The following is a 26,687-nucleotide window of genomic DNA, read 5'->3' on the forward strand; positions in this document are numbered from 1 at the left end:
AAATACACAGGTCACTCCAAAAGTAATGCCTCCTATTTATTTTCATGGAAAATACAGCTGATAAAAGGAGCACAATGGCACCATTTGTCAGAGCCAATACTCAGCTACCAAACACTATTGTTCAACATAGTCTCCACCATTAGCTGTGCATTTTCACCAGCCAAGAATCTGCACGCTGCACTCATGCAGATCTGCATGGCCGTCCAGCACGGGGCTTGTCTTTCACATCGCTGTCACCACTGCTGAGTCGCACCACCCACTGCCTTACTGTGCTGACAGCCACCGTTCAGTCTCCATCGACATCCACAAGCATCGATGAAGGCCAATAGCTGCCATGTTTTCTGCATGGAAGAATTCAATCCCACACCTTTGCTCCGTGTCAGATGCCGCTCTGTCAGACTGCCCTGCTGCTGCCATCTGTCACATGGCAACAAAATGTGATGGAGTGTTGGTGGGAAGGTTCAACCTCTGCTGCCATCTCACCCCCATCCGCCTCTGACATTGTGGGCCAACGTAATGAGATAGAAGGCATTACTTTCGGAGCAGCCTTCATGACGGCTGGTAGGGCTGTGCCTTTGAGCAACTGCCACTTCTCCATTACTCAGGTATTTTAACCTACTTGTCGTTTGTAAATAAATCTTTAAGTGCTAATTTGCATCAGTTTAACTGTCATTTAGCACATGTGCTATGTCACAGGACCCAGTATTTCCCCAGCAAGCAATAACATGAAGTCAAGTGATAGCTCGGGCTCTGTTAGTTTAAAACACCATCACTCAGTCCTGGCACTAATGTCCCGTGTGCCAGCTGTGCCGGTAGGTCAGGTCAGCACCCGGTCACAACTCATTGCTGTGTGAACAGAATGTCACCTTTTGCTCTTTACCCCTTCTATCACCAGCTGCTATCAGTGACAAAGAATCAGAGACAGATACCTTGGATTGTGTCAGACGAGCCACTGGAAAGGCAGCACCCACCAGGGAAGGTCCGTCTGGGTTCGCGCAGCAGCTGCCCGGCTGCAGGGCTCCGCAAGAGGCACAGAGCAGCACAGGGGCGCGCTCCGAGGGCAGCAGGGCTCTGCCACGGACAGGTTTGGAGCTTCAGATGCCAGCAGAGAGCTTTCATCTGTCAGAAAGCTCCTGCTCTCCACCTGCTAATTATCACCTCACCCCAGCTCTTGCGGCACAGTCTGGCTCCACAGCTCACCCAGCGCCGCGCTGCCGCCCTCCCACCTCCCGATGCTGTGGGGCTGCGCTGCCACCCAGCCCCCGCTGACTGCAGGCAAGGTCTGCTCTGTGGCAATGGTGACACACAAAGGGTCCCCGGTCCTTCCCAGCAGGCACAGATAAAACTCAAGGGCCTGCACCGCGGCCTCCTTGGCCTCTGGAGGCACGCAGCATCCAGCTGCACGCACAGCGCTGCGGTTGCAGGGTTCATCTGGACCGCTCTGGTGCCAGGGACCCGTCTGCTGCAGCGCTTCCAGGCGTGGAGACGCAGTGCAGAAGCTGGTGAGATCAGATCAGGCCTCCCGCAGCTCTCCTACAGCACAGCAGCCTGATCCTCCTCATGGACGGTTCTAAGTGCTTAAATGTCAACAGCGTGCCAGGTGCCTAACGAGATCCGTGAGTTTCCCACCGCTTGCAGCACGGCGCTGTGCTGAAGGAGAAGTGCCCCTCCGTGGTGGTCCCGCTCCGCTCCGCAGCCAGGACTGGTGCCAAACCTCATCAGGAGAAAGCTGCAGCAGCACGGGGCTGTGCCCGCTGCCCTGGGCAGCCCGCCCGGTGTGGTCTGTGGTGCGTTTCAGCAGTGGTGAGGACGAGGCACGTTCCGGACGGCCGTGCACAGCTGTCACACCACGAGATGAGGAGCGTCTCCATCTGCTCATCTGCCAGAATCAGCGCATCGTGACCGGGACGGAGCTGAATATGCATCGGAAGCAATGGTGGCAATGTTGGAAGAGTGCAAAGTCTGTGCCAGCTGAGTCCCACTAAGGCCCATACAGGAACAGAAAGAACAGCGCATGCAAGTTCGTCAGCGCCTGCTGAGCTGATACAAGGCTGACAGTGACAGCGCTCCTGGATCGCATCGTTACCGGTGACAAGACGCGGTGTCACCGCTACGAGCCAGCATCAAAACGGCATGGAGCGGCCGCGTGTGAATTCCCCACTGAAGACAAAGCTCCAGATGCAGCCCTCGGCGGGTAAAGCGATGGGAAAGAGGGGGAACCCGGACACACCATCAGCTCCGACCACTACACCGCGGCGCTGGCAGAGCTGAAGGCTCAAACTTCCAGAGCAGAAACCCACACGGTGACGCCAGGCCCCAAACCGCCCTGCAGAGCACGCAGCACATCACCAGCCCCGCTGGGCTGTCCCACCACACCCCGCTACCGGATAGCCCGGGTTCGGCAGCTCCTGGCTTCCATCTGCTCACGCTGATGAAAGACGGGCTGTTGGGCAACAAGGCCATCCCAGCGGCGGTGAAACAGCGAAGGCAGCTCCGCTGGGGCAGATTTGCACAAGTGCAGCACGCAGGCTCTTCTTCACCACTGGCAGAAAAGCCTAGTGAATAGTGGTGACCACGCCGATGAACAGCGTTTGGTAGCCGGGAACAGGCTCTATCAAACAGTGTCACAGTGCTCTTTGCATCCTGAATCAAAGAAATGGATGTGGAGAGAACTGACAGCAGAAGCTGTATTACCGGGTGGCAGGCACGCTGACTGGCAGCGCTGGGGTAGCATGGGCATAACTCTCCAAAAACACCTCCCCAGTTGCTTATTGGCGCAGATTGTATTTTCATAGGTGTTACACATTCATTACACGCTCAAAATCATTATCCTTCCCACTCCCCATGGCTGCCCAGCGGATGCAGCCTCATTTGGTGGTTTTCAATGTCATCCAGCATCCTTCTAGCACCATGATGGTTCGCTGCCGGTCCTTTGGGAGGGGACGCTTACTTCCTCCAAGTCTTTATCTTTTAAAAACACCCCTTCTGTCCCGAAGATCGCTGCGGAACGCGAGGACAACCGGAGAGCTCTCTGCACACACCGATAAAGAAGACAAAGGGGAATGTCTTGACGCCAGCCTGTCGCATTTTAGGCTAATTCGGCCTGGGGTGCGGGGGTGCTGGCTCCCTTGGATAAGCCTAATTGTTGGTAAGGACTCCTCAGAACGCGCACACACTCACCCAGGAGCGGCGCATCTTTACCCCCCCCACCTCGTCCCGCCGCTCGTATCCCGGCGGGCAGCGCAGCGGGGCGGGCCGCAGCCGGTACCCGCCCCTGGAGCCCTCAGCGGCCGGCGCTGTGCCGGGGCAGAGCGGGAAGGAGCGCGGCCGAGCGGCGGGATGCTGCCCGCGGGCTGCGGCGGGCGGTGAGCGGCCGGGGAGCGGGACGGGACGGGGAGGAGCGGAGCGGGGCGGGCTGGGCTGGGCTGGGCTGACGTTCCCCGCCGGGCCCCGCAGGCTGGCGGCGGCGCTGGAGGCGGCACTGCGCGGCGGCGCGGAGCGGCGGAGGGAACTGGAGCGGAGCGCGGAGCGCGGCCGGGATCTGCTGCGGGGGTGAGCGCGGGCCGAGGGAGCGCGGGGCGGCCGCGGTGCCGCCGGGGGGAGCGGGGGGTGCGGCAACGCCGGGCCGCTCCGTGTGTGTGTGCCCCGCAGGGAGCGGCGCGGCGACGAGCGGGCGGAGGCGGAGGCGGAGGCGGGGCCCGGCGGTGCACACGGTGAGCCCTCCTGCCCCGAGCCGCCGTCCCGCGGCCCGGCTGGGGGTTCCTTCTGGAACTCCTGGAGGAGCGAGTCGGCGCGCGGAGGAATAACGGGGCATCCGGGTCGGGATCGGCCGGTCCGTCTCCTCCCCGCGCAGAGAGCACGCCTTCGGCCCGGGAGCTGGAGGAGCTGGAGCTGCTGAACGCGGCCCTGGAGAAAGCGCTGAGGGTCAGGAAAAGCGTCTGCAGAACGGCCGCGGCGGCACAGCGAGCTGCAGGGGCGAAGCCTGCTAGCAAGGAGCCTGCGAGCAAGGAGCCTGCGAGCAAGGAGCCTGCGAGCAAGGAGCCTGCGAGCAAGGAGCCTGCTAGCAAGGAGCCTGCTAGCAAGGAGCCTGCTAGCAAGGAGCCTGCTAGCAAGGAGCCTGCTAGCAAGGAGCCTGCAGGTGGAGACGTGGGAGAGCTGCAGGTGCCTGCGACCGCCAGAGCCGGCCCTGAGACCGCCTGCCTCCCCTGCGAGGTGAGAGCTGGAAGCGAGGAGCCCACCGCTCCCAGGAAGCCCCCTCGGTACCGGCTCCGAGCCCCGTACAGGACTGACCCAGATGTGAGGAGAACGCAAAGGAAAGCGTCGGCAGGACGTGTCAGCAGGGCTCCTGGCGCGGCTGGGAAGAGCTCTTCCAAAGCTGTGGCTTCCAAACAAGGGAGGAGCTGCGGGCCGGCGGGCCGTGCCGGCAGCCAGGAGGTCCGTGTGGCCGCAGAGCCCCAAAGAACAGCTGGCTTCCCCAGGTCTGCTCCCAGCGAGCGGCACGGCTTCCCCGCGGGGGAAGGGAGCTCGGGGGCTGTGTGCGGGCAGCAGCTCGGTGCGGGGAAGACGCGTTGTGGTTCCCTCGGGCTGCCCGGCCGAGCCCAGGAGCCCACAGCTGGCGCAGGGAGCACGGCACCGCGGGCAGTCACGCTGCGGGAGCAGGGGTGAGTGCTGGCTCGGGTCTGGTTTTATTTTCATTTATTTAAACAGAGGTAGTAAGTAATTCATGAATCATCTCTCTCTCTCTCTCTCTCTCAAAATCATGTACCTAATGCTGTTTGGAGAGAGGCTATCTGGATTTCATGCTGTGCCCTTTAACCTCTAAGATGCCGTCTGCTTACCTATAGAATCGGGATTGGCCGTTGCTTCAAGTGAACGGTGCAGGGGGGCTTACGGAGCGGGTGTTACTGCCACGTAAAGCAGGAAAACAATACTTGGAACTGTGGCTTTGCGTTCAGACCAGTCTGTCTTTTCAGATAACTTCGGCATTCCTTTCTGTGTGTTCTGTGCTTTAGAGAAACAGTGACGCTAAGATCTGGTCCTGGGCTTGGGTAATCTCAGCAGCCCCAACCCAACTCCCCCGTGTCTGTGCAGGGGAAAGGATCGCAGTGCATGTGCTGGGGTGGATGCAGGACGCAGAGTGACTTTTGTTGGGGAACAGGAATGTGGATTCAGACGTTTATTTCCTTCTGCCCTAGTTTGCACAAGGCTCCAGCTGTAACTGCCAACTCAGTTTGCAAAGGGCTTTGCACGAAAAGAAATGGGAGGGGAGCATTGCAGCTTCTGCTGCGTGTATTCATCTCACCCCCACAGCAGAACAAACCCCGACTCGTTGCTGTGTATGCAGTGGAAGCTGCAGTGTGCCTTTCCCATTCCTTGGTGCTTTTGGTACGAAGCGAGGCGACCTTGCATGGCTGAGGTGCAGCAGTGTGGTGGGGAAGGTCTGTGCACAGCTCTGCAGCCGTTGGCTCGCTTGGAGATGTGGGTTCCCCCTCTGTGTTGAGGCGTTGGTCCCAGCCCCGGTGGCACGATGTCGGAGCTTCTGACATCTTCCGTTACAGCTAAACTAATTTAGACAAAAAGCAGTTCTCCCTGTTTGAAGACAAGGCTCTGCCGACCTCCGCCGTCAGCATTGCTGAGCTCCTGTTTTGCAGATGCCAGCTGGAGCTGCCCCTTCCCTACAGGAAAGCCCACACCAGGAACTCCAGGTAAGTGCTGGGGCAGCGCGGTGGGCTCAGGGTGGCAGTTCAGGGACCCAGCCTTGAGAACCCCATGCTATTAGTTTCCCAAGTTGTTGGTGTCCCAGACAGCTCTCTGTCCTGGAAGCACTGCTGCTGTGCTTGCGTGAGGCTGGGTCTGCTGATGAACTGCCTTGAACGGAGCCGTAACTGCGCTGGTGGTGCGGGCAGCTGGGCTTTGGGTGAGCTCGGTGCTCTCATCCATCCTCCAGTCCCCAGGGACATCTCTCACCGCTTCCTCTGGGGCTCCTGATGATGGGATTTGTCCAGATCCTAAGCTTAAGCCATGAATGCAGCGATGGCTCCCTGCGCTAACCCCAGGAATTGTTCCTTTTGTGGGAAGCAGTCATTTATCAGGCAGCAATCTGTCAGCTGCCCCTCGGCAAGCTGTAAATAATCAATTCCCTTAATTTTCCCCGCTAAATTGAGCCCTTCAGCATCCTGATCACACTGACAGAACTTCACGCTCTTCGTTATTACTTCCAACTCGGTAACAAATTGAAACTAACCTTTGTGCTAAGGATCACTTAGAGAGAGCGATGACAGCGGTAAAAGCTGCAGTGAGAGCCTGTCCTGCGTGTGCTCTCCCACGGTAACTTGGATTTGCACGCATTTACTGGAGGAGCAAGTGTACAGGGAAAGAAATAGGGGAGGGAGGTGCCTGTGCTGGAAGCACTGACGTGTGCTGTTGGGGTGAGCGGCACAACACGGCCGAACCCCTCCTGACCCTCTGGAATTTTCAGGGCATGGGAGAAGTGTCGGCTCTGCCACACGAGCGCCGACGCGGCGGCTGCAAGGACGCGTGTTACAGAGAGGATCCAGAGCACTGTATCCTTCCTCCGCTCACCCCTCCCAGCTCGGTGGGTCCGTGCTGTGCTTCCATTGGGAATAGCTGCCCTCGCCTCCTGCCTGCAGTGCCGCCTCCTGGGCCGCTCGCTCTGTGCCGCTGCCCCGGGTCCTGGCTGCTGTGGCAGGGGTGAGGTGCGTGCGCTGAGCTGCTGTTGGGAAATGTTCCTTAAGCTGCTTTTGTTTGAGTTTCGTTCGCCGACGCCGACGCTCAGTCCCGCAGAGATAGAGGAGGAATTAAAAGCCCTCCAGGATGTCCCCTCCCGTCTGAGCCTGTGTGTGGAGGCTGAGTGCGCAGGTAAGAAAGAAAAGAGAGTGGGGAGGAGGGCAGAGGGTGGAGGAGGGATGATTTCAGTGGGCTCCAGTTCCGCGTGTCTGGTGCTCTCGGCACATGCCAGACATGAGGGACAGGAACCCTCTCTGCCCCAGGTGAGGGCTGGTTAACCCACGGCCGCTCCAGAAGCTGGTGTCTCCGGTGGGTTTCCGCGTGCTCACAGCTGTTGGTTTTCCTCTGCTTCTCCTGTAGACCATCCCACTCTTCAAAGAGAGTACGAGAGCCTTCTGACCTTGGAAGGTCTGCAAAGCACAGTCTCCCAGTGCTTGCATAAGTTGCAGCTTCTACGAGCAGGTGAGCCGGTGCCTGTGCTTGTGGTCAGGTGTGGACGTGGCCAGCTGTGCCTGGTGGCAAGTGGCACCTGTTTTTGTGAAGGGCTTAGCAGTTCTCCCTGCTGCGATTCGGAATTGGTGTTGGAGCTGTTGAGAGAATGGGGAGGGGACACTGTGTGCCATGAGGCAAGACATCCTGGTGGTGCCGTGTGTGAGGAGCGTGCCCCACGTGGAATAACATCATTATTTTCTAGGAACGCGAAGTAGCTCACAAGCTTTGTGAATACAGGTTTAATGCACATTTTGCTGCCAATTCTTCACCCTGACAGCTGTGGAGTCACAGAGAAGACTGCACCCAGACTGCACCGGGGACCGAGGAAGCTGCTGTGCAGGCTGTGCTCCTGCCGGGGTGCGGGTGTGCAGCAGTGCGGGCACGCTGGCTGCACCTCTCCTCTGGTACTCCAGGCTCCAGGAGCTGAGGGACCTGTTTGCCTTGAAGCTGCAAGTGTCGATGCTGCGCCAAGAGATTGCCTTACAAAAGGTGAGTCCTTAAGGGTTAGTGCTGCCGTGGTAGGGCAAGAAAAAGGCAGCTGTGGGGCAGCAGCACAGCGAGCTTTCCCAGTGGTATTTCTTTGTGCCTCATATCCGTGTCCCATCAGTCAGTCCCATCCCCCACTGACTTTGTGGAAGAGAAGACCTACCCTTTCAAGAGCTTTAAGTGTCCGACCTTCTTCTGATGACATTTTTTCGCCACTCTTCTGGAGTGTGGCATTGGAGGCTGAAGTTGGTAATGCTTGGAGATCGGCTTTGGCGGCCCTTCACCGTCCCATCAGGGCCCTCGCTTTGTCATCCTCTCCTGCCTGACCTCTTCAGCCAGAGAACTTCTGTGCTGCCTGTTGTTTTCCTTTTAATGCCAACCCCCTGTGCAGCTAACCTCGACTTTACCTTCCTTTGATGGCCTGTAAGAGCAGGAAAAGAAGTCAGCTTCTCCGCCAGCCCGAGCACAGTGCTTGCTGCACGGGGACCATTTGTTCTTCTCAGCAGCAAAGGGCAGAGATCTGTGAAGCCACATCTGCCCTGTGCCTTTGACCTGCCCCTCGACCTACCTCAGTGACAGAGGCTTTGGAAATGCAATTGTTTATAACCCAGGGAAGTCATGTATAAGATGCCACGCTTTTCTCCGTGGCTGAAGATAGACTGTAGCTTGTTTCCAAATGGGATTTTAGTGCTATATCTTTGAATTATGGGTTGCGAGGTCTTTGCTTTCATCTGCCCAAAATGTCGCAGTGACTGAAGCCTTGTGCTTCACTGATGGGTCCTATTTCCTCTGTACGAGTATTTAAATAGGTGCTTTGTGCCAGCTGAACTCTGAGTATCTGAAGCAGCTCTCTTCAGAGTACGCAAAATACATGAAATTCTTGGGGCAGGTGAGGTGGATGGACTTGGTGCAGGATAAATAACCAGGGAAAGGATCTATTTATTTCTGCACCAAGCCTGTCCGTTGCATTTCTGCAGAGGAACAGCAGGAATCATAGCAAGCGCTATTAACTCTTAGCTTGTCTTTGGTGAAGGTCTGTTTCCCTTTATTCTTCTGTATCAGGAACAGATCAGGGGATGGAAAAGAGAATGGGCTTTCTCTTAAGAGTGCTTCATTTCCCCGCTTCTTTCATGTGCCAGTTTCCCCCTCAGGTGGCATTTTGCCTACAGATCTTAACTCTTTTCAGAGATTAGCACCTGTGCGGTCCCTGTTTCCTGCAGAGATTCATGGAGAACTGTAGCACCCAGCAGGTGCCCATACTCTGTCCTTTTTGGGTCTTCCTTTCTATCCTCCACTGGAACGTGCTTGGAGGATGTGATGATCCCATGGAGTTTATCATCCACTCCTCTCCTGAGAAGCAGTGTGCACAGCAGGCCACGTGCAGTTCTGATGAGCAGACTGCTCGGAGTTTGTTAGCAGATAGTGGCTGAAAAAATCCCAGGCCAAGCGTCTTTCTGAGCATTAACTCTAGACCAGGACACCGAAGGTGAGCTTCTGTCCCTTGATAGTAAGTTCACTTGTGCTTCAGCTGTCAGTCACAGTCACATCGCAGAGCTTGATGCCGTTAGTTACGCTGCTGCAGGCCAGCGGGTTGCTGGAGAGCGGGCTGAGCTGAGGAGCTCGGCTTTGTGAGCCAGGCAGTCGTAAAAGAAGAGCTGCACTTAGCTCAGGAAGCCCTGAGCAGTGTGGTTGCAGAGCTGTCAAATCAACATCAGCTTCACCCGTGCTTGTCCTCAGCTTCTTGCAGGGACTGACCTTGGTGCAGCGCCAGCCCTTCCTTGCAGGGCGGTGCAGCACAGGAGTCCAGCAGCTCCCAGAGCACCGGTGTGCTTCACGAGCAGGGGATGAGCAGCCCTGCCACCCTGGAATCTGCCAAAGGCAGGCTTTCACCTGCCAGTCAGCACGTTGTTACTCATCGCGCCTTTGTTAGATCGCATTTGTTACGCAGCCACTTCAATTCTAGGAATCCCGGGAGAGCAGCCTGGCCTCCCTCCGGTGACGGTGTCTTCTTTCCTCCCGCACAGCTCACGATGACAGAACTGCTGCCTGTGCTGGACTCCAGGCCCTGCCCGGGGGCCTCTGCGGCTCAGCTCTACCGGGCGCTGTACGCGCTGCTCTGCGAGGGAGGCGGGCGCTTCCCCGTGCTGGTGCGGGACGAGCTGACGGACTGAGCTGGTGAGAGCCTCCCCCGGCCGATCCCAGAAACAGCGACGGTTTTAAGCAATAAATCTTTTCGGATTACTGTTAGTACTTCACCTGTTTGTCCGACTAAAGGAAACGAAATTTCTGGGCTTCGGCTTGTTCCTGGTTGGTCACTGTTACAACTTGCTGATTGCCAGGATCCGCGATGCCTCTTCCCGGGCACTGCTGGTGGGTGATTTTCCAAGGTCTTTCTGCTCCAGATTCTTGGTCACTTCAGCCGTGGTACTGGCCTTGTATTTGGATAACACCGCTGTCTGTAACACGTGTGTTGGGGCACAGCTTTCCAGCTTGAGAAAATCCAGAGAAAATGAGCTGCTACTGCCGTATAACTTTGTTCATAAATTGGCGTATAACCAGCGTTACAGTAATACCCGCTGGCTGACAGCGTTTCTGACGTCTTCATCCACAGCCGCCCAGGCTGCGTGCAGTAGTGCCTCTTTGGGAACCGCTCTGGTTTGCAGACATCTGCTCTGAGCTGTGCTGCTGCCTGGACCGCTGCAGCTGGAGCAATCCCTTCAGCATGTGGGTCACCTTGCTGCTCGGATCACGGCTCCATCAGGCAGCTTTGTGACTTGCCAGGCTCTTTTGTAATGACTTACACCTCTAGCCTACAGCTGACGTGCTTCTGCTGGATCGTCTGATCTGGGGATGGGGCCTGAGCTGAGAAGGGCTGGGCTGTGTGTGCTCGGGGGAATGCAGCTGCAGCAGGAGGGAGTGATGGAGCAGCCCAGTAGATGGCACTCAGCCCTTTGCATTGCTGCTGAACCTGCGCCCGTAGCTGCTGCAGGAGCAAACTTCTAGAGTGACTAATGTGATGCCCTGCCCAGCTGTGGAGAACACAAGTTGTGTAGCAATCCTGACCTTGCCACCACAGGAAATCTGTGCTTCGGTTCTTCCTGTGCCTCCAGTCTTCACTTAAACCCCCTGGCATTGCTGTGCGGTGATTGCTTCAGAGTCACATGGCAAACTTCTGGCTTGCAAGCTTTTTGAAGTCCATTTAGCAAAGGGCCACTGAATACTGACTGATGCAGCATTTTGACTTCTTGTTCCAGCTGGGCTTGCATCATATCTTGCAGCTGGCCTACACTCCTGTTTGCAGGAATTTAGCTCTTGGCGATGCTGACGTCGGCCATTATTATTTCCTTCTGTGTTTTTTTTTTTCAGGGCTGGAGTTAAGGTGGTCTGATGTCCAAATGTCTGGCCCTTCTGACCCTCAGAATCCACCGAAACTCATCCCAGTGCTGGGTGAACGTCAGCATTTTCCTATCACTTCTATTTCTTCATGGTATTCCGCTCAGATCTTTGTGTTCAGCTGGGGCAGCTCTGCCATGCGTAACAGCAGCCGCCCAGGAGCATCAGTTCTTTGAGTCTGGATGTATTTTATCTACGTGCCTGGCAGGTTTTTCTGCATAGGGATGTCAGCCAGAGGGGGAGGGGTCGTTGTGTTAGAAATGTGCCTTTGTTGCGGGAGGAAATGATGCTGGTGCTTCAGTGTGGGGCGAGGAGAAGAGATGAGAGGAGAGATCGTGTTCCTGATGCCAGGGGATGGTGTTACAGAAACAGGAAATACTCAGTGTCTCGTGAAGGTGATGGATGACACTGCCCAAATTGAATGTTTGCTGTGAGTCAGTGCAGCCAGGGCCGTGTTTCACTGGGAATCTGGCAGTCCTGGGCCTCAGCAGAGCCCCACCAGGCAGAGCCCCACCAGGCAGAGCCCCACCAGGCAGAGCCCCACCAGGCAGAGCCCCACCAGGCAGAGCCCCAAGGCATGACTCTGTCTGACACCAAAGCAATCCACCCTACAGGCACTGGAGTTTCTATTCCGCACCATGCTGATGAAACTATTTCTGTGACATCAGAAGTGCCAGAAGAGATCTATCCTCTCACTTTTAATTTGCTGGAGACCTTCTTTTGCACATCGTAATTGAGAAAAATTGATTGCTGCTTAATTAAGCTGAGTCCGTTGGAACGAAGAGGGCAGAAAGCGCTCATCCACGTGTGCCGGAGCAATGAGCTTGGGGCTGTAAGCACAACGGTGGGATATTGAGGCACACACATGGAGATGGGTGATGTGTTTGCAGACAGAATGAGGAAGAGAAGCGACAGATCCAGAGTTTGGGTAGGAAAAAGCTGCAGGTTCAGGAAACCGCACGAGCTGTAGATTTCCCGCTGTATTTTGATGGGGTTTTTTTGCACCACGTGTCTCTGTGATGCAAAGCCTTCCTATGATGCTCCCACAGAAAGTCTTGTGTAGGAAGCTGTGGGTGTCGTCTGTGCGAGGTGATGGGGATCTGCAGCTCTCAGTGCCTTCGTGGGACGGGGAGCACCCGGAGCACCCAGCACAGGGACGGGCGCAGGCGGTTTGAGGGCACGGGGCAGTAACTGCTCTATCACGCACCTGGAAAATACTCAGGCTGCTTTCCCCAGGAGGTAAAACCCGAGGCTGTTTGCGCTGACGTGCTTTGCTGCCTGCTTTGCATGGCACACAGTAGCAGCGTGGCACGTGGGTGCACCTGCACTGCCTCGTTCTGCACCTTCGCTCGGCGGAGCTGCCCAAGGCTTCGCGCTGCCTCTGCCGGAGCCTCCTGCCACCCCGAGGCCCCTGCAAACAGCACAGCTGCTGATGCTGCAGCTCTGACTGGGGCCCTCTGGGGCGACGGGCATTGCGACAGCCCCGCTGACCCGCGCCCGCCCGTTCCCTGGCAGCCAAACGCGATGCTGATTTCCTGCAGGAAAACAAAACCTCGGGGGGATGCCATGGCTCTCACAAACTCCCGTGTTTGTGCGGCCCCTGTGTGTGCTGTGTTGTGCTGCTGCGTGGCTGCGGGCCAGCTCTGTGTCCCTGGTGTGGGGCTGCGGGTGGCACCGTCCTTGCAGGTCACACCCCACAGCACCGAGCTGCGGGTCCAGAAATGAGGCGTGGGGTGGGCACGTGAGCAGAGTTAGTGCAGGGCTGTGCGAGGACACTGTAATAGAGGTTATCTGTGATTACCTCTGCCCTAAGGTGGTGCTCTGTGCTTGGTTTCAGACCCACTGCCTTCCAGTTTGGTGAGAAGGTGTAATTCCTACACCTACAAACCCTTTCTTCTACTCTTTCTTTCTTCTTTTCTATTTTAGCTCCTGCATGTAGGTGTTGGGGTTCAGGTCACCGCCAGCGTGTGCTGAGGCAATGGGCTGCGCTGAACAGAGCTGTGTGGGTGCCTGCCTCCTGCCCCTGTGCTCTTTTGGTATTTCCTTCTGAACTCCAAATTATTCTGGCTCTCTGGGATCTGCTATGAAAAGCAGAAGCTCCTCTCCCCCATGTGCTCAGCCCTGGTGCAGTTCTGGGATGGGGGTCAGCACTCCACTTGGCTCTGGGCTTCCTGCAGTGGGGCTCATTGCTCTCCCTCAGAGCCCGGGTTCCTCGTCCCTTCTCTCTTCTGTTTCCATCCTAGGAAGGGGTGCACGCTGGTCTCCTTCCATCCGGGCTCCTGCAGCGTGAGTCACCGGTCCCAGCTGCGCTTTTCTCTCCTTCTGTAGGAAGCAGGAGGGGGCATGCACAAGTCTCTATTTCTGTAACAAAAATTACACCCTTAGTTGGTGGCAGAAGGAGCTGCTGATGCAAGCAGAGGAGCCTGTCCGCCCCAGGAGGCTGCACCAGAACAGGATGCTGGGGGAGTTCAGTGTGAACAAAAAGAGCCCAAACCCAAAACTGGCTCACGGCGCGCAGCAGGGAGGTCACCGTGCCCCCACACTGCAGGGAGAGCGGAGCAGGCCGCCCACAAACTGCTGCCTCAGTGCAACAGGGTGGCCTGGGGCTTTGGCATTGCGTGGGGACAGAGCCCCTGGTGCACGTCCTGCCCCTTCACCTCCCCGCCCTGCACAGGGTCGCAGCACGGCTGGGGTGGAAGGGACCTGATGGATCCCCTGCTTCCAGCCCCCATCGCAGGGGTATCTCTGCACAGCTCTCTCTCTGGCCATTCCTGCTGCAATATGGATTTTCTTGCTTGCTTTTGGCTTCCCCCCGGCCTCCTGCTGCCTGGTGCAGAGGCAGCTGGGCCCCATGTGCTGGGGGAAGCTCTGACCTGGGAAAGGCTCCAGGCTTCTTACATTTGCTGCAGCAGCTAATTCCTTTCTCCTCCAGGAAAACCAATTTAAAAAAAAAAAAAAATGTGCAGAAGAAATGAGAGGAGGTGGAACTGCTCCCCCCGCTTTAAAAACCATTTGTCTTTGTTCAGTTATGGGGTCCTCCAAAGAGGAGCAGGATGCTGCAGTGGGGAGCCCCAAGGGTTGGTTTCAAAGCCTTGCCTGTGTGCCAGCCCCTTCCCATGTGTGCTGCCCTCTCTGCAGCTCTGCCTGTGCTGCCCCTTACCCTGCCCCGCTCACTCCCCCCAAATCCTCCTATGGCTCCAGCCCCTTTGGTCCACGCCAGTCCCCACCCAGCTGTGCTAGGGTCCCATCACACAGACGTGTTCGGTCTCATCGCCCGGATGGATTGGGGTCCCACCAGCACGGTGTGTTGGGGTACCCCCACCCCGCAGAGTCCCAGCCTCCAGTCCTCTCCCATCCCTCTGCATCCCCAGCCCCCGGATCACGTTGTCCCCAAGCCCTGTGCCGGGGGACACAGCTGGCAAGAGGGAAAGCCGGGCTGACGTGGGGAGGCAAGGCTGCTCGGAAGGGGATGACGGCAGCGCCCAGAGGGCGCGGGGTGCTCGGGGAGGCCGATTGCTGTGGGGAGCGGGGCTCGCAGGCCGAGCGTTGCAGGGCAGTGCCGGGGGGTGGGAGCAGGCGAGGAGCGATGCCGGGCTGCAGGCAGCCAGCCGCCCAGCGCCCGAAACAGTTAACAGCAGCGCCCGCGTGGTCCTCCCACCGCCATGAGCTCAGCGCCGCCGCCGCCAATCCCCGCTCCCTCCGGCAGCAAAAGAGCCGGGAGCCAAAGCCGGGAGCCAGAGCGGCGGCCCCGAGCCCCAGCCGGCTGCGCGGTGCCCCGAGCCGCTGCGCTGCCATGTAGGGCCCGGCCTGCCGCGGGCACGGCGGCTCCGGGTGCCTTCCCGGCGGCCGCTCTCGCCAACATGATGGGCTGCAAGTCCAACTCGCTCACTTGCCTGCAGGGAGGGAAAGCGGGGCTGCCGCTGGCCGCCGCCACCGACTCCACGGCCACGCTCAACAAACTGGCGCTGGCCACGGGCGGGACGGAGAAGTCCTGGTACCGCTGCATCTTCCCCTTCGGCATCGTCTCGGTGGTCATCGGCGTGGCGGCGACGTGCATCACCTTCACCATCAATGGCCCGCAGATGGACATCGCCAAGGTGGTCTCGGTGGCCACGCTGATCTTCGGGCTGGGCCTGCTGGTGGCCGCCTTCGTGTGCTGGCGGGCCAAGCGGGAGCGGCAGCAGAGGAGGCAGCGCCAGGAGCCGGGCTCCGTGGAGCAGGGAGCCCAGTGACGGGCTGCAGGGGAGGAGAGGCTCCGCCTGGACGCCCCGGTCATGGACCGCACGCCCCACGGCATGGGGCTTGCAGCCCCGAGGAGGTGCACGCCGTGCCCGAGGTCAGCCTGCCGCCGTCCCGCACGCGGCCATCCCCGTCCCGCTATGGGCTGCGGGTGGCCCTCGCCGGGACCCTTCTCGCAGCCAGCACCAAGGGACCCCCAGAGCAGCACGGGAGCGCTCTGCCCACGCACAGCTCTGCAGGACGCGGTGACGCGGCTCAGCGGGCTGCTCCAGGCCCATGCCCCACGGAGCTGCTCTGGGTCGGGGATGGAGCAGCTTGCACCATCTGGAAACGTCTGCTGGGGGCACGGGCCTCCCTCTGTCCCTTTTGTGGCGGTGACACGCGAGGACTCCGGCAGCTCGGGACGAGCGGAGTTTTGGAAGAAGGCTGCAGGGTGCGGGAGCGCGTGGGACGGCGCGGGGCAGCGGGAGAGGCCGGCAGCAGGTGGTGGGTGCTGGAGCGTGAGCGCGGCTGATGGCACAAGGGACCGTGGTGATGGTGGCGGTGACACCTGTGGTAACACGGGTCTGGGCTGAGGGTGGGGGCTAAGGCAGCAGGGGCTTCACTAAGAAAGGGTGGAGGAGGACGGCACGGGGCTCTTGCTGCCCACCCAGCACCGGCGTGGGGCTTCCAGGTCCTTCCCGGGGTTCCATGAGCTCAGGATGCTCAGTGAGAAGGGATGGTACTGGGAGCCCCAGCGGCAGCCGCCAGCTTGGGGCAGCTGGAAGTGGTTGTGACAGGACAGGGAGCTGCAGTGGCATTAAAGAGAAGAAATTCCATCTCTGCCAGTTGTTTGTAAGCTGTGAAACGAGGCTCCCATTGCTGTTCTTTGCATTCGGCTTTGAGCTCTTTCCTCTAAAAGTGCGTGTGAAGGAGAATCCCACTGCAGGACTCCCCGTGCTGCTGTGCCCCCCACCGGCCCTCAGCCTTTTGTGCACGCGGAGCAGCCCCGCTCCCACAGAACACACGGATGTGCCCGGAGCTGTGGGGAGCAGCTGGGGGCTCTGAGCGTGCAGCAGAAGGGAGCAAGCACGGCCAAAGCTGCGAGCGGGGCAGGCGGGAAGGCAGCGATGCTCAGAGCAGGTGGGAAGCTGGGGGGCTGCGACCCTGCTGAGCTCTGGCTCTACCCTGGAGCTAAACCCGGGGCAGCCCAGCTGTGTCCTGCATCCTGTGCCCCGCACAACGCAGTGAGCATGGCCCCAGCCCCATGGGCGCTGCCATGGGGCTGTGGGGCTGGGGCTGGGCTGACTCGCTCAGGGACGCTGGGTCCAGTCTCAGCCGTAGCTTCTCCTCCATGAGCAGTGTGGAGCCGGGGGGGTGTCACAGGGGCCAGCCCAGCACCGCAGCGGGCAAGGAGTTCAGCAGGCACCTCAGGCCAGCAGTCCTTTGCAAGTCTGCCTGCTGCCTCGGGTGTTTGTGCGTCCAAAGCCCGTGGTTTCGGCACAGCTCAGGAGGAGCCAGCTGGCAGTTCCTCCCCACAGTGTTTGCCCCGTGCCTGCAGTCCCAGCCCCGCATCCCCCAGCAGGAGCTGCACGACGCCGCACACAGGGAATCATCGCGCCTTGTTTCTCTTCTTGTGCCCCGGTGTGGGAGCAGGGGGCTGGCAGGCGGCAGGGCTGGCACGGGGGCACAACAGACGGTGGTGGGAGGGGGGGCACAGCGGGAGCCCCCCGTGCACAGACGGACGCTGGCAGCATGGAGTCGTGGCCCCGTGCCCTGTTACATCACCCCCGCCTGGATCCCATACACGGCTCCCGATGCAGAATTCCATCCCTCTGCTCGGCACGAGCACGTTGGGGTGGCACGAAGCGGGGCAGCGTGCGCCAGGTGTGGGGCAGAGCACAGAGCTGGGCCGGGCAGAGGAGTGCTGTGCAGGGTGGTGCTTCTGCTGCTGTTAACAGCTTCATTGGATGCGATATCTCTAGTAAGCAGCGCGCACGGAAACCCCTCCTACTGCTTTCAGTAGTTTTATTTAGGTGGGCACGCTCTGGCAAGTTCCCCCTGCGGGACGCTGCTGCAGCACAATGGTTGGAGGGCAAAATCTAGAGAACATTTGTCTCTTTAAAGAGCACAGAGTGATTTCTTTGGCTGCAGGAATACATGGCTGGGAAAGTTGTGCCCTGTTCAGCAAAGACCCCAGTCCCGCACGGCTGGTCCCCACGTGCCTGGCACCCCCTGCTCCCCACTGCCCTGTGCTGGAGCATGTGGATGGAGCCAGCAGCCTCCCCTTGGCCGTTGGGAGGCAGTGCCAGGCAGCCTGCTGGCCGCAGCCGTTCCCTTCCCAGTGCAGGAGCACTTTGCTGTGTGTCCCACCCGAGCGTCCCACTGCACGTCCCGAGGCTGTTTCACGGGGTGCCCTGACGCACACCTCTGGTTGCTCGTGTCTGTGCCCCCCATCAGAATGCAGTTTCGGGGAAGGTAGCTCACATGGCAGCCCCTGGCCCAATGCAGTGGGCAGTGGGTTGTTTGGTGGCTGCAGGCAGGCAGCCCCACAGCTCTGCCGTCACTGTCTGCGGTACAGGACACTGTTTACCTTTTCTAGGTCAAAAGAACCAAAAATGAATAAACCTGGAAAGCTGTAACACCAGTCTCCGTCTGCTTTGCTTCCCACCCAGGCACTGCTTTGTGGTTCCCAGTGCAACGGGAATATTTCCCTGTTCTGACACCAAAATCACATTGCAGCCTCCCCAGGGCTTTCTCCACACCAGTTTCTCCACGTTGCAGTGCTCCGTTTTTGTGACAGAGATGTGCCCCGTTTCTGCCAGCTTCAGCCAAGCCCACGGTCATCACTAAAGAGGCTTAAAAGGAAAGGGTTCAAGCCTTCGTTACCAGACTGGGAACAACTACCAAGGGGAAACATAAATAAAACCACGTATCCCTGAAGCACAGTGACATTAGTTCCTTATGGCTGATGCGTGGGTCCATCCCCCCGGTGCCTGTGGGGCTGTGGCTGCTGAGCAAGCAGAGCTGTGGCCCCATCACCAGCAGTGACCCCCCCCCCATGCATCGTGTGCCCAGGGATGGGCCCAAACCCGGCCCCAGCCCACGTCTCCAGCACACAGCGGGTTTGGAGCAGCCTGAAGGTGCCTCCCGCCTCAGCCCTGAGTCTATTAACCCTGTTAGTCACCATGGCACCAGAGCACATCGTAAATGAGTACCTGATGTTGCAAAAATGTCATCACTACAGCACGAGGCATCTTCATTAGGGCGGTGAGGCGCTGGCACTGCTGCCCAGAGCTGTGGGTGCCCCATCCCTGGAGGTGCCCGCGGCCAGAAATGGATCCTGGGCAGCCTGAGCTGGGGGGAGCAGCCAGCCCAGGGTCCTTCCCACCCAACCACGCTATGATTGTGGGATTCATGTCCTGCCAGCTGCCAGGAGCAAACCGCCAGTGATGCTGGGTGTCAGCAACAGGTTCCCCCACACTGCACGGATAAACTCCACTGTAGGGGTGAGGGCTGCAGCCTGGTGACAGGAGCAGTGCTGCTGCCCATCCTCTCACAGTGTGAGGCTGCTGCAGCCCCAGGGCTTCAGCGCGACGTCCCCGTGTCCATGCAGCCGGAGGCGAAGGAATATTCTGAGCCGCAAAAGGGTTTTGTTCTCCCATTGATCTTGTGAAAGACAGATGCAAAATAGCATTATGCCACGAAATGTATTAAAAAGGCTATAAATACCGTGACATTATCAGGGTGAAATGCCACGGGCCGTTACATCACTGTGGCTTTCTGCCGGGTGCTTTCCATTAGGAGCAGGGGCGGTGCGGCCCTTTGCCGGCCCCGCGTGGCACTTTGCACATTCTGGTGGCTGCTCCCATGCTCTGAGCTGCAGCCGTGGCCTAAAGCTTCGCTGCTGTACCGAAGGAACGAGAACATTAGGTCAAAAATTTGACCTATCTGCACTAAGTCTTATTGCAGCACGAAGCCTGCTCTAAGTATGCAAAAAATGCAACCAACCTGCAGCTGCTTATTGGAAGCGATGGCAGTGGTGGGACCCACGGGCACCTGGAGGCTGTGTGAGGGATCCCAGCAGCTGTCAGCGGGGCACGGGGCTCTCGGGGCAGAAGAAGACAGCACTGGGCACGGAGCAGCGCGGTCCCGCAGGATGGAGGCAGCTCGGGGCGGTCCCACGTCCTCTGAGAGGGGACGGGAAATGGGAACCAGGGGACAAGGACAGCTGGAAAGAGAGAGCCCGGACGTTTTGTCTGAACTGAAGTGGCATTTGCTGACATTACCGGGGCTGCCGGGCTCTCCTCGGCGTTTCTCGCAGAGCAAATTTACTTTCTGCTGAATGAGATCAAGGCAGGGACACTTCTGCACACATCCATCACGGATTGCACTGAACCTTTTTGTTAGTCCTTGTTGTGCAGCGTTCCTCTTAGAGACTCAAAAACGAAGCGTGGGTGAGCTTGCCCCCGCAGTTCTGTGTCCCCCGCTGCCACCAGGCGCTGCGTCCCGCTCCCAGCAGAGCTGCACCGTGCTGGCTCTGAGCGCTGTGTGATGATGATGGCACGTCCACTGCCGCTGTGCTCTGCTCCCAACAAAGCCCTGCCCTCCCCGGAGCCCTCTGCCCAGAGCCTTTGGTGGCAGCCCCATGGTCAGGGCTCGCTCGGGCACTGCTGGCTGAGCCCTTTGGTTCCTCACCATGCAGAGCCCTGACACTGAGATCTGCAGTTTGGGGCTGAAGTGGGCAAACACATTTTGGAACATTTGGAACCTCTCGGGCACACCCCATCTGCAGCCCCTGCGTCTCGGGTGCTGCCTGCCCTGCTCCCCATCACGGCACGTGTGGCCTCCCTGGGTTGGAGCACTATGAGGAGCCATCCATGTTTCTAAATTGTCCTTGCTGCATTTTGTTGTTTGCTGCTCGTGGGGATTTGAAATCACTCAAAGAATCTGTGATGAAAATGACAAAACAGTGCAAAGCAGCTGGACCCCGTGCCGCGCTGCCCTTGCAGAAGTCGCCCTGGCTTTTCCGACCAGAGAACCACAAAATCATTCAAGCTGGAAAAGACCTCTGAGATCAACCAGTCCGACCACCCACCCGCCTCCAGTACTGGTTCCTGGAGTTTGGAGCTCAAACCTCCCCGAGCTGTGGGAGCCTTTGCTGCCCCTCACCAGGGGGTGCAGCCCCGTGCAATCCAGCGCAACAGACCTGGAGATGGATGGCACATTTAAGGAAGGAGCTGTCTGAATCTGCTCTTGTCTGCCCTTGTCTGGGCTAAGATTTATTACAACACTGAAATGGCTCATTCCCGTTTGGACTAGACCTTCTTACTGGAGCTGAAGGGAGGCTTGAACTGGCTGCCATGGGGCTGCTTTATCAGCTTTAGATTCAGTGCCTCCCAGCCCCGCTGATCTCCCTGCTGGTCTGCACCAGGACAGCACAGCCATCTCTGTGACATTTTGTTCTGCAGCATTCTGTTGTCCCCCGTTCCTGGGACCAGGGGCCTCCTGAGGCACGGCACCCAGCAGCTGGATGCCTTCTGCTAGAAGATTTTTAGGGCCAAGCAGTAAAATCCTCTTAGCGCTGGCTCATTGCACAGAATTAAATCCAATCAATTTAGCCCACACATCACAATGCCACTGGAGCCGAAGGGAAATTTCACATTTGCTGCAAGAAGCATAGGGGAAAACCGGTAATCTCATGCACTGGGAGAACAGAGAAGAGTTCCTACAGTGCAGACTGAAGCCACGTGCAGCTGGCAACTTGTGTGTGCCACTGCCAGCAGCAGCACCGACAGCAACTCTGGAAAGGGAGAGGCTGGATGGGGAGACAGAAGGAAAGAATGCACCCAAACATGAAGTCCATAGACACTGTCCAAAGGAGACCCTCCCAGCTGAACCCAGCGCTGGGTGACTGCTTTTCTTCCAAATGTGATGCAGAATAGCAATGGCACCCTTTTCCTGCAAGCCTGAAGCTGCTACCTCTGAGAAATCCACGCGTGCCAGGTCTGTCACTGCAGGTGGTGCTGCCGGTGCACGGCTTCACCTCTCCTCCTGTTCTTGCACGGCCCCAGCACGCGCTGTGCACTGAGCCCGGGGAGCACGGCGGCAGCGCCCAGGCACCACGCCAGCAGCAGTCGTTTTTTCAGTGCAATGCTCTGCGTCCTTGCAGGATCGGTGGGGATGCCAGCAGGAGGAGGCTGTGCAGTGCAGAAATCCCATTGTCCCTCGCTGCTCTCTCTGGGATTTTCCTGGTAGTGCTCCGCTGGGCTGGGGGATCTACAGGAGTTTCACTGGGATTTTAGCAGGCTGCGTTCCCCAGAACGATCGCTTTTGGATGAGAGCTACAGAGGGGGAGGTGATGGGAGGAGGTGGGTTTCCCCTGAAGAGCTGCCTGGGAGGGAAGGGGAGAAGCCCCAGCACCATGGCAGGTTCCTGCACACCGGCAGACAGGGGCTTGAGGGGTCGGCAGTGATGGGGAGAGGTGGGAGGGCACCAAATCCCAGGGCAGAAACCCCAAGTTTTAGAGTCAGGAGCTGCCAGAAAACAGCTCTGGGCTCTGTCCTACGGTGCAGCCGGGCTCGGCGGGTCTGGGCTCCTGGTTTCAAGGCCGTGCAGCCGCGGCTTGTGCTCATCTCTGAACTTTTGGCCTCCAGGTCCTTGGCTGGCCGACAGGAAGCTCCCATCAGCTTTTAATTGGGGGCGCGTTCCGGTTGTTGCCATAGTGGGCAGCGATGCCCTTCACCTCGCAGCGGGGGTGGGAAGCAGGGCGGAAAAAAAAACAAAAAAAAAAACCTCTTGACAAACAAGCAGGGATTTTATTACAGCTCGTGTCACACCAGAGGAGTGAGCGCTGAGTCACTGCCAGGTACAGACAGTGACTGTGAGTCACCGCAGAGCGGCTCATCAATAACCCCGGGGCTCCGCACTCCGTGCCCCAGCCCCGACGCGGCCCCCAGCTCCAGCGCTGCCCCATAGCCCCCGCTTTGCCCAGGGGCCGCTGGGTATAGCACTCGCCCTGCTGGAGCTGGGAGCAGGAGGGCAGCAGGCAGCTGTCCGTCCGCAGCGTGACACCGGGGGAAATCTGCGGTAGGGAGCTGTGAGAGCTGCAGGGACACGAGCCTGAGCTAAATCCGTGCAGAAATGCCAGCTGGCGTCTGCTATCCTTTAAACCCAAAGGCCAGAGCTCTCGCTTGCTTGAGGAGCTGCTTTCTGCTGTGGTCGTCACCCCTCTGCCGTTAGCACTCCCGCACTGGCTGACCCCAGCGGCCGCGGGTCCCACAGTGCCGGGTGCCAGCACACCCCGTGGCCGAGAAGCAAAGCAGAGAGGAGCCCCAAAAGCAGCCCAGGAGAAAAGCACCCGCAGCACAGGCAGCACGGCCACTTGTCCAGTCCCCAGTCAACCTGGAACTGCAAGAATACAAAATAAAACAGTGCACATGGTGCAAAGCCGTGGCACTGAACTCCAGCGCTGGATTTGGGGTCCAGCCACATCCAGAGCCCTGAGAGCACCGTGCAGTGCTGGAGGGGATGCTGTCAGTGCACAAGCCACAGCCCCACTCAAGGCTTTGGAGACGGGCACGGGGCAGAGTCTGTCACCAAGGGGTGGCACATGGGCTGCGTCCTTGGCAGCTGCCAGGAGCCTGGGCCGGCACTGAACGAGCACCTTTGGGAAAGCTTTGCCGTAGCGAAGGGCCCTTTTAATGAAAATGCAGACAAAATGAAACAATCAACCTCCGGGAAAAAAAAGAAAGGGAAAGAAGGGTAATTTAGCACAGAGCTAATAAAGGCAATGAATAATCCGCCCAGGCGCCCAGGGGACAGACGTGGCATCATCCAACTAGCACTGAGAGTCTTTGCAACACTTTTTCTTTCCTATCTCAGCAGCTGTTAGCATCAGGCCCCCATTTGCTGCCCTTGTCCTTCAGCACCTTTTATATTAAAGGTTCCTGAGCACTTCCCATTCTATTATGTGCACAAATCACCTCACTCAGTTCCCAAATTCATCTCTTACTGTGGGAGGAGTATGGCAGCATGGAATAATTAATATTACACAACAGCTTAGGACCAGAAGCAAAGGATAAACTTGGTGCTGGACTGTAAATAAGCGGGGCTGTGTAGGACGAGCCAGCCAGGCTGGAGCCCAGCCACGAACCCTGCGGGTGCGAGAGCTCTAGGGCTGCGCTTTGCCTCCAGTCCCAGCAGCAGCACTGCACGACACACTCTGTCTTGCCTCAGCACCCCCCTAGAAGCCCCTTCTCAACGTCCTCCTATTTCCAGGAAACCTTGGAAGGGGGCCCAGCCTGCCAGACGGCTTTTTAGAAATCAGGAAACCAATGATGTGTTAGGAAAATTGCATTAGTACCTCCGTGCAGCCCATGAGTCACGGCTGGCAGCCCTGCAGCCCTATTGCAGCAGTGCTGCGCCGCGCTCCGCCTGCACCCAGCGATGCCTCCTCCAGCCCCACCTCAGTGCCACGCAGCAGGGCCAGCACACGGCGAGGGAAAAGGGCAGGGGGTGTCAGCTCCTGTGTGCAATACTGCAGCAAATCCCCCTTCCATCAGTGTCCAGCCTTGCTCCCGTGGGGGTTTGGGGCACACGCTCTATGCCCTGCAGTGCCAGCACCACCTGGGCTGCTCTCTTGCTCCCCGTTTCTCTCTGTGCTGTCCCAGCTCTCCAGCCAAAAGCATCCCGACTGGGGCTGCCTCTCCCACAGGGAGGGCTGGAGGCGCAGGCTGTGAAAGCTTTGAGCTCATTAGCCGCCACTGGAATGGGTAATTAGGTTGATTTGTGCAGGAAGCAGAGTGGGAGCAGCCTTTCTTTAAGAAGCACTGACAGTAGAGTCAGGGCTCCCACCTGCCCCAGCCCCTCAGGATTTGGGGGGAAGAAGCCATCCAAGCAGTGCTTGGAGCTGTGAGGCTCCAGAGCCCTCTGCGATGGGATGGTCTCTGTGCCTGTGCTGGGGGTGCAGGATGGCCAGGCTGACCTGCACTGCCTGTCCTGCCTGGTGATTTGAGTAAGTCTCCCTGCTGGCTGCTCCATCAGAACAGCAAAAGTGTGCTTGCGAGGATGGAAGCAGGGTGGGTGCATGGCTGCGGCATCGCTGCCCAAGCAACTCCCTCCCTGCCCTGCTCAGCATCAGCTTTCCGTGGGATCTAAATATTCCCCAAACCTCCTGAGATGGGACCAGATCCCAAACCCCAACCCCCGCTTTCCCCAGCCCTCCGCATCCCGTTTTTCTCCCGGGGGAAGAATGCATCATCAGTTCAGTTAAACCTGATTATCACTGGTGAAAACAGAGCCTGCAAATCTGGCCCTGGTCCATGGCTTCCCTCCTAACCCTGACATGTCTGTGGGGTGAGAGCAGAAGCAGTGGAGTGATCCCGGCCCACACTTCCAGCAAAGCTTCTCCCTGTCCATGTGAAAAGCTCCTGCCAAAATGGTGGCACTGCGCTGCAGGAGCCATCGCACGAGAGCCACGTGTTCCCCAGTGACAGCGTCCTCACCCCCAGCGACGCCACTGGCACAGGCTGTGTCCTCCCCCCGCTCCTGGTGGCCCCGTGGGGCTGTTCTGGAAAGCTGTCAGCCAGAGGCTGCCGAGGGATAGGGGGAGGTAATTGGGGAAGATGGGACTAATCTCGTGTTTTTTTTTGGTTGTGAAAAGGGAGTGAAGAAGAGAAAAGGAGATGTGCTGGTAAATTACCATCAGGGCTGCTATAGTAACACGACTTTAAAGACTGCCGAGCCGGCCTCCTTGGGGCTATAGAAAGCTCTTCCGTTTGTTCGGTAGTTTTCCACTTTCTCCCTACGCAGGCTGGCCAGGCCTGCCACCACCCTGTCCCCACGCCGTGCCCCGCAGTGCTGCCCACACAGCCCCACACCTCCGGGTGCTTGCTGCTCCCAGGGTGGTACCTTTCCTCCTCACTCACTCACTCCTCGTACACTGGGCAGCTCTTCTCTCTGCTCCCTGCCCGGCACTGGCACTGGGGATGCTGCGCAGGATGCGCTAGGGCTGAGAGGTGAGACGAAGGCAGCGGTCGCTTCAGTGGAATGGTTTCTTTCCTCTTTCTAAAGGAAAGCCCCAAACCTGAGAGCAGCAGCAGCAGAACGCCCCGGGGAGAAGCGCTATCGAATGCCTCCAGCTGAGGAAAGCACAGGGAAGAGCCGCTCCCCTCCCAGCCTCCATCAAGCAGTCTGATCTCCTGCAGAGTGCTCGAGAGCAAGTCTTGCTTTCAGCACAGTCGGGTTCAGGGTCACCACGTGCTGCTGAAGTGTGGTTGCTGGATAAATAGGACTTAACAAAATGTCAGACTCATGTTTGGCTCAGAAGGCCCTGGCAGAGGGACATCCCTCCCCCAGCACTCCTGTACCGTGGGGTTCCTCAGCATGAGCCCAGTGTGCGCGGAGGCGTTGGTGTTCTGTGGCTTTGTGTCTTTGAAGTTCTCTGGGATGGAGAAATGCAAACGTTTCATTTCTAAAGGAGGGAGAACGTGCTAAAAACCAAAACCCACATAGGAAGCCAGGATAATTGAGAAAAAACAAAGAGTTGCTGTGAATTCTGCCGTGAACATTTGGAATGGGCAGGTGTGCCGGCCTGCAGCTTAAAGCACTTAAGAGTTTTGAGTTACACACTGTAAATTCAGAGAAATAATCACTCTTACATTCCTGCCAGGCACAGCGAGAGCAAGGTGGGGACACTGTGCTCCCTAGAAAGCATTTCTAAATGCAAGCGTTCCCCCCCACCGCTGTGTTACCTCACTCAGCTCTCATAGTGCAACCCAATTCTTTTCCTTCCTAAAATCTTGCATCTAAAATTTTGACCTCTGTTCCTGCTTGCTTCGCCTCTTCCATTTCCCCTTCCCTCAGCTGTTTGCCTGTTTCTAACACAACAGCTGCCTGCCCGAGCGCTCGGTCACTTCTCAGCTCCGCTGGGTTTCCTTGCAGGCTGCAGGGGACAGCTGCTGTGCTGCTCCAGCTGTGCCCTGCTCTCACCACGTGCATCCTCTGTGGGGTGAAACCACGCAGCCCGCTGAAGGACCGCGGATCCTTGCGTCCCATCTGCTGGATGCCCCCAAGAAGCCAGCACCAGCTAACTGCCAGCAGCTTCCTCTGGCACAGGAACGCAAACCCAGAGCCACCACTGCACTCGGTAATGTCTTGGCGGGGACCCTGAGCCCTTCCTGGCTGCTGGAGCCACGTCAGAGCCCGGGAGGCTCCCTGGCAGCTGCACGCCTTATGTATTTCAGATGCAGATGGAAGAACATCCCCTGGCTCCGTGGCTGAGCTGGTTTACCCCTCCTCCAGTTACAGGAGTCAGATGGAGCAATCCATCTTCAGCAGCAGGATCAGTG

General features: G+C 58.3%; 1 protein-coding gene across 1 annotated transcript; it reads left to right on the forward strand.

The window, feature by feature from the left end:
• Positions 2,134-9,980, forward strand: C13H16orf59 (chromosome 13 C16orf59 homolog). Its single transcript, XM_021411785.1, has 9 exons — positions 2,134-2,194; positions 3,573-3,713; positions 3,854-4,661; positions 5,652-5,705; positions 6,479-6,563; positions 6,765-6,879; positions 7,108-7,209; positions 7,517-7,728; positions 9,750-9,980. Exons 1-9 carry the CDS (start codon positions 2,134-2,136, stop codon positions 9,894-9,896), a joined length of 1,725 nt encoding a protein of 574 aa, XP_021267460.1. The 3' UTR covers positions 9,897-9,980.

This window comes from Numida meleagris, chromosome 13 (assembly GCF_002078875.1).
Source record: "Numida meleagris isolate 19003 breed g44 Domestic line chromosome 13, NumMel1.0, whole genome shotgun sequence".
Lineage (NCBI taxonomy): Eukaryota > Metazoa > Chordata > Aves > Galliformes > Numididae > Numida > Numida meleagris.

Bases quoted from the DNA above. Each gene is read 5' to 3' on its own strand.
- C13H16orf59 (XM_021411785.1), top strand. From the start codon at position 2,134: ATGGAGCGGCCGCGTGTGAATTCCCCACTGAAGACAAAGCTCCAGATG. The intron at 2,195-3,572 runs GTAAAGCGATGG...GGGCCGAGGGAG, and splicing joins CCAGATGCAGCCCTCGGCGG to CGCGGGGCGGCCGCGGTGCC. The intron at 4,662-5,651 runs GTGAGTGCTGGC...CCTGTTTTGCAG, and splicing joins GTCACGCTGCGGGAGCAGGG to ATGCCAGCTGGAGCTGCCCC.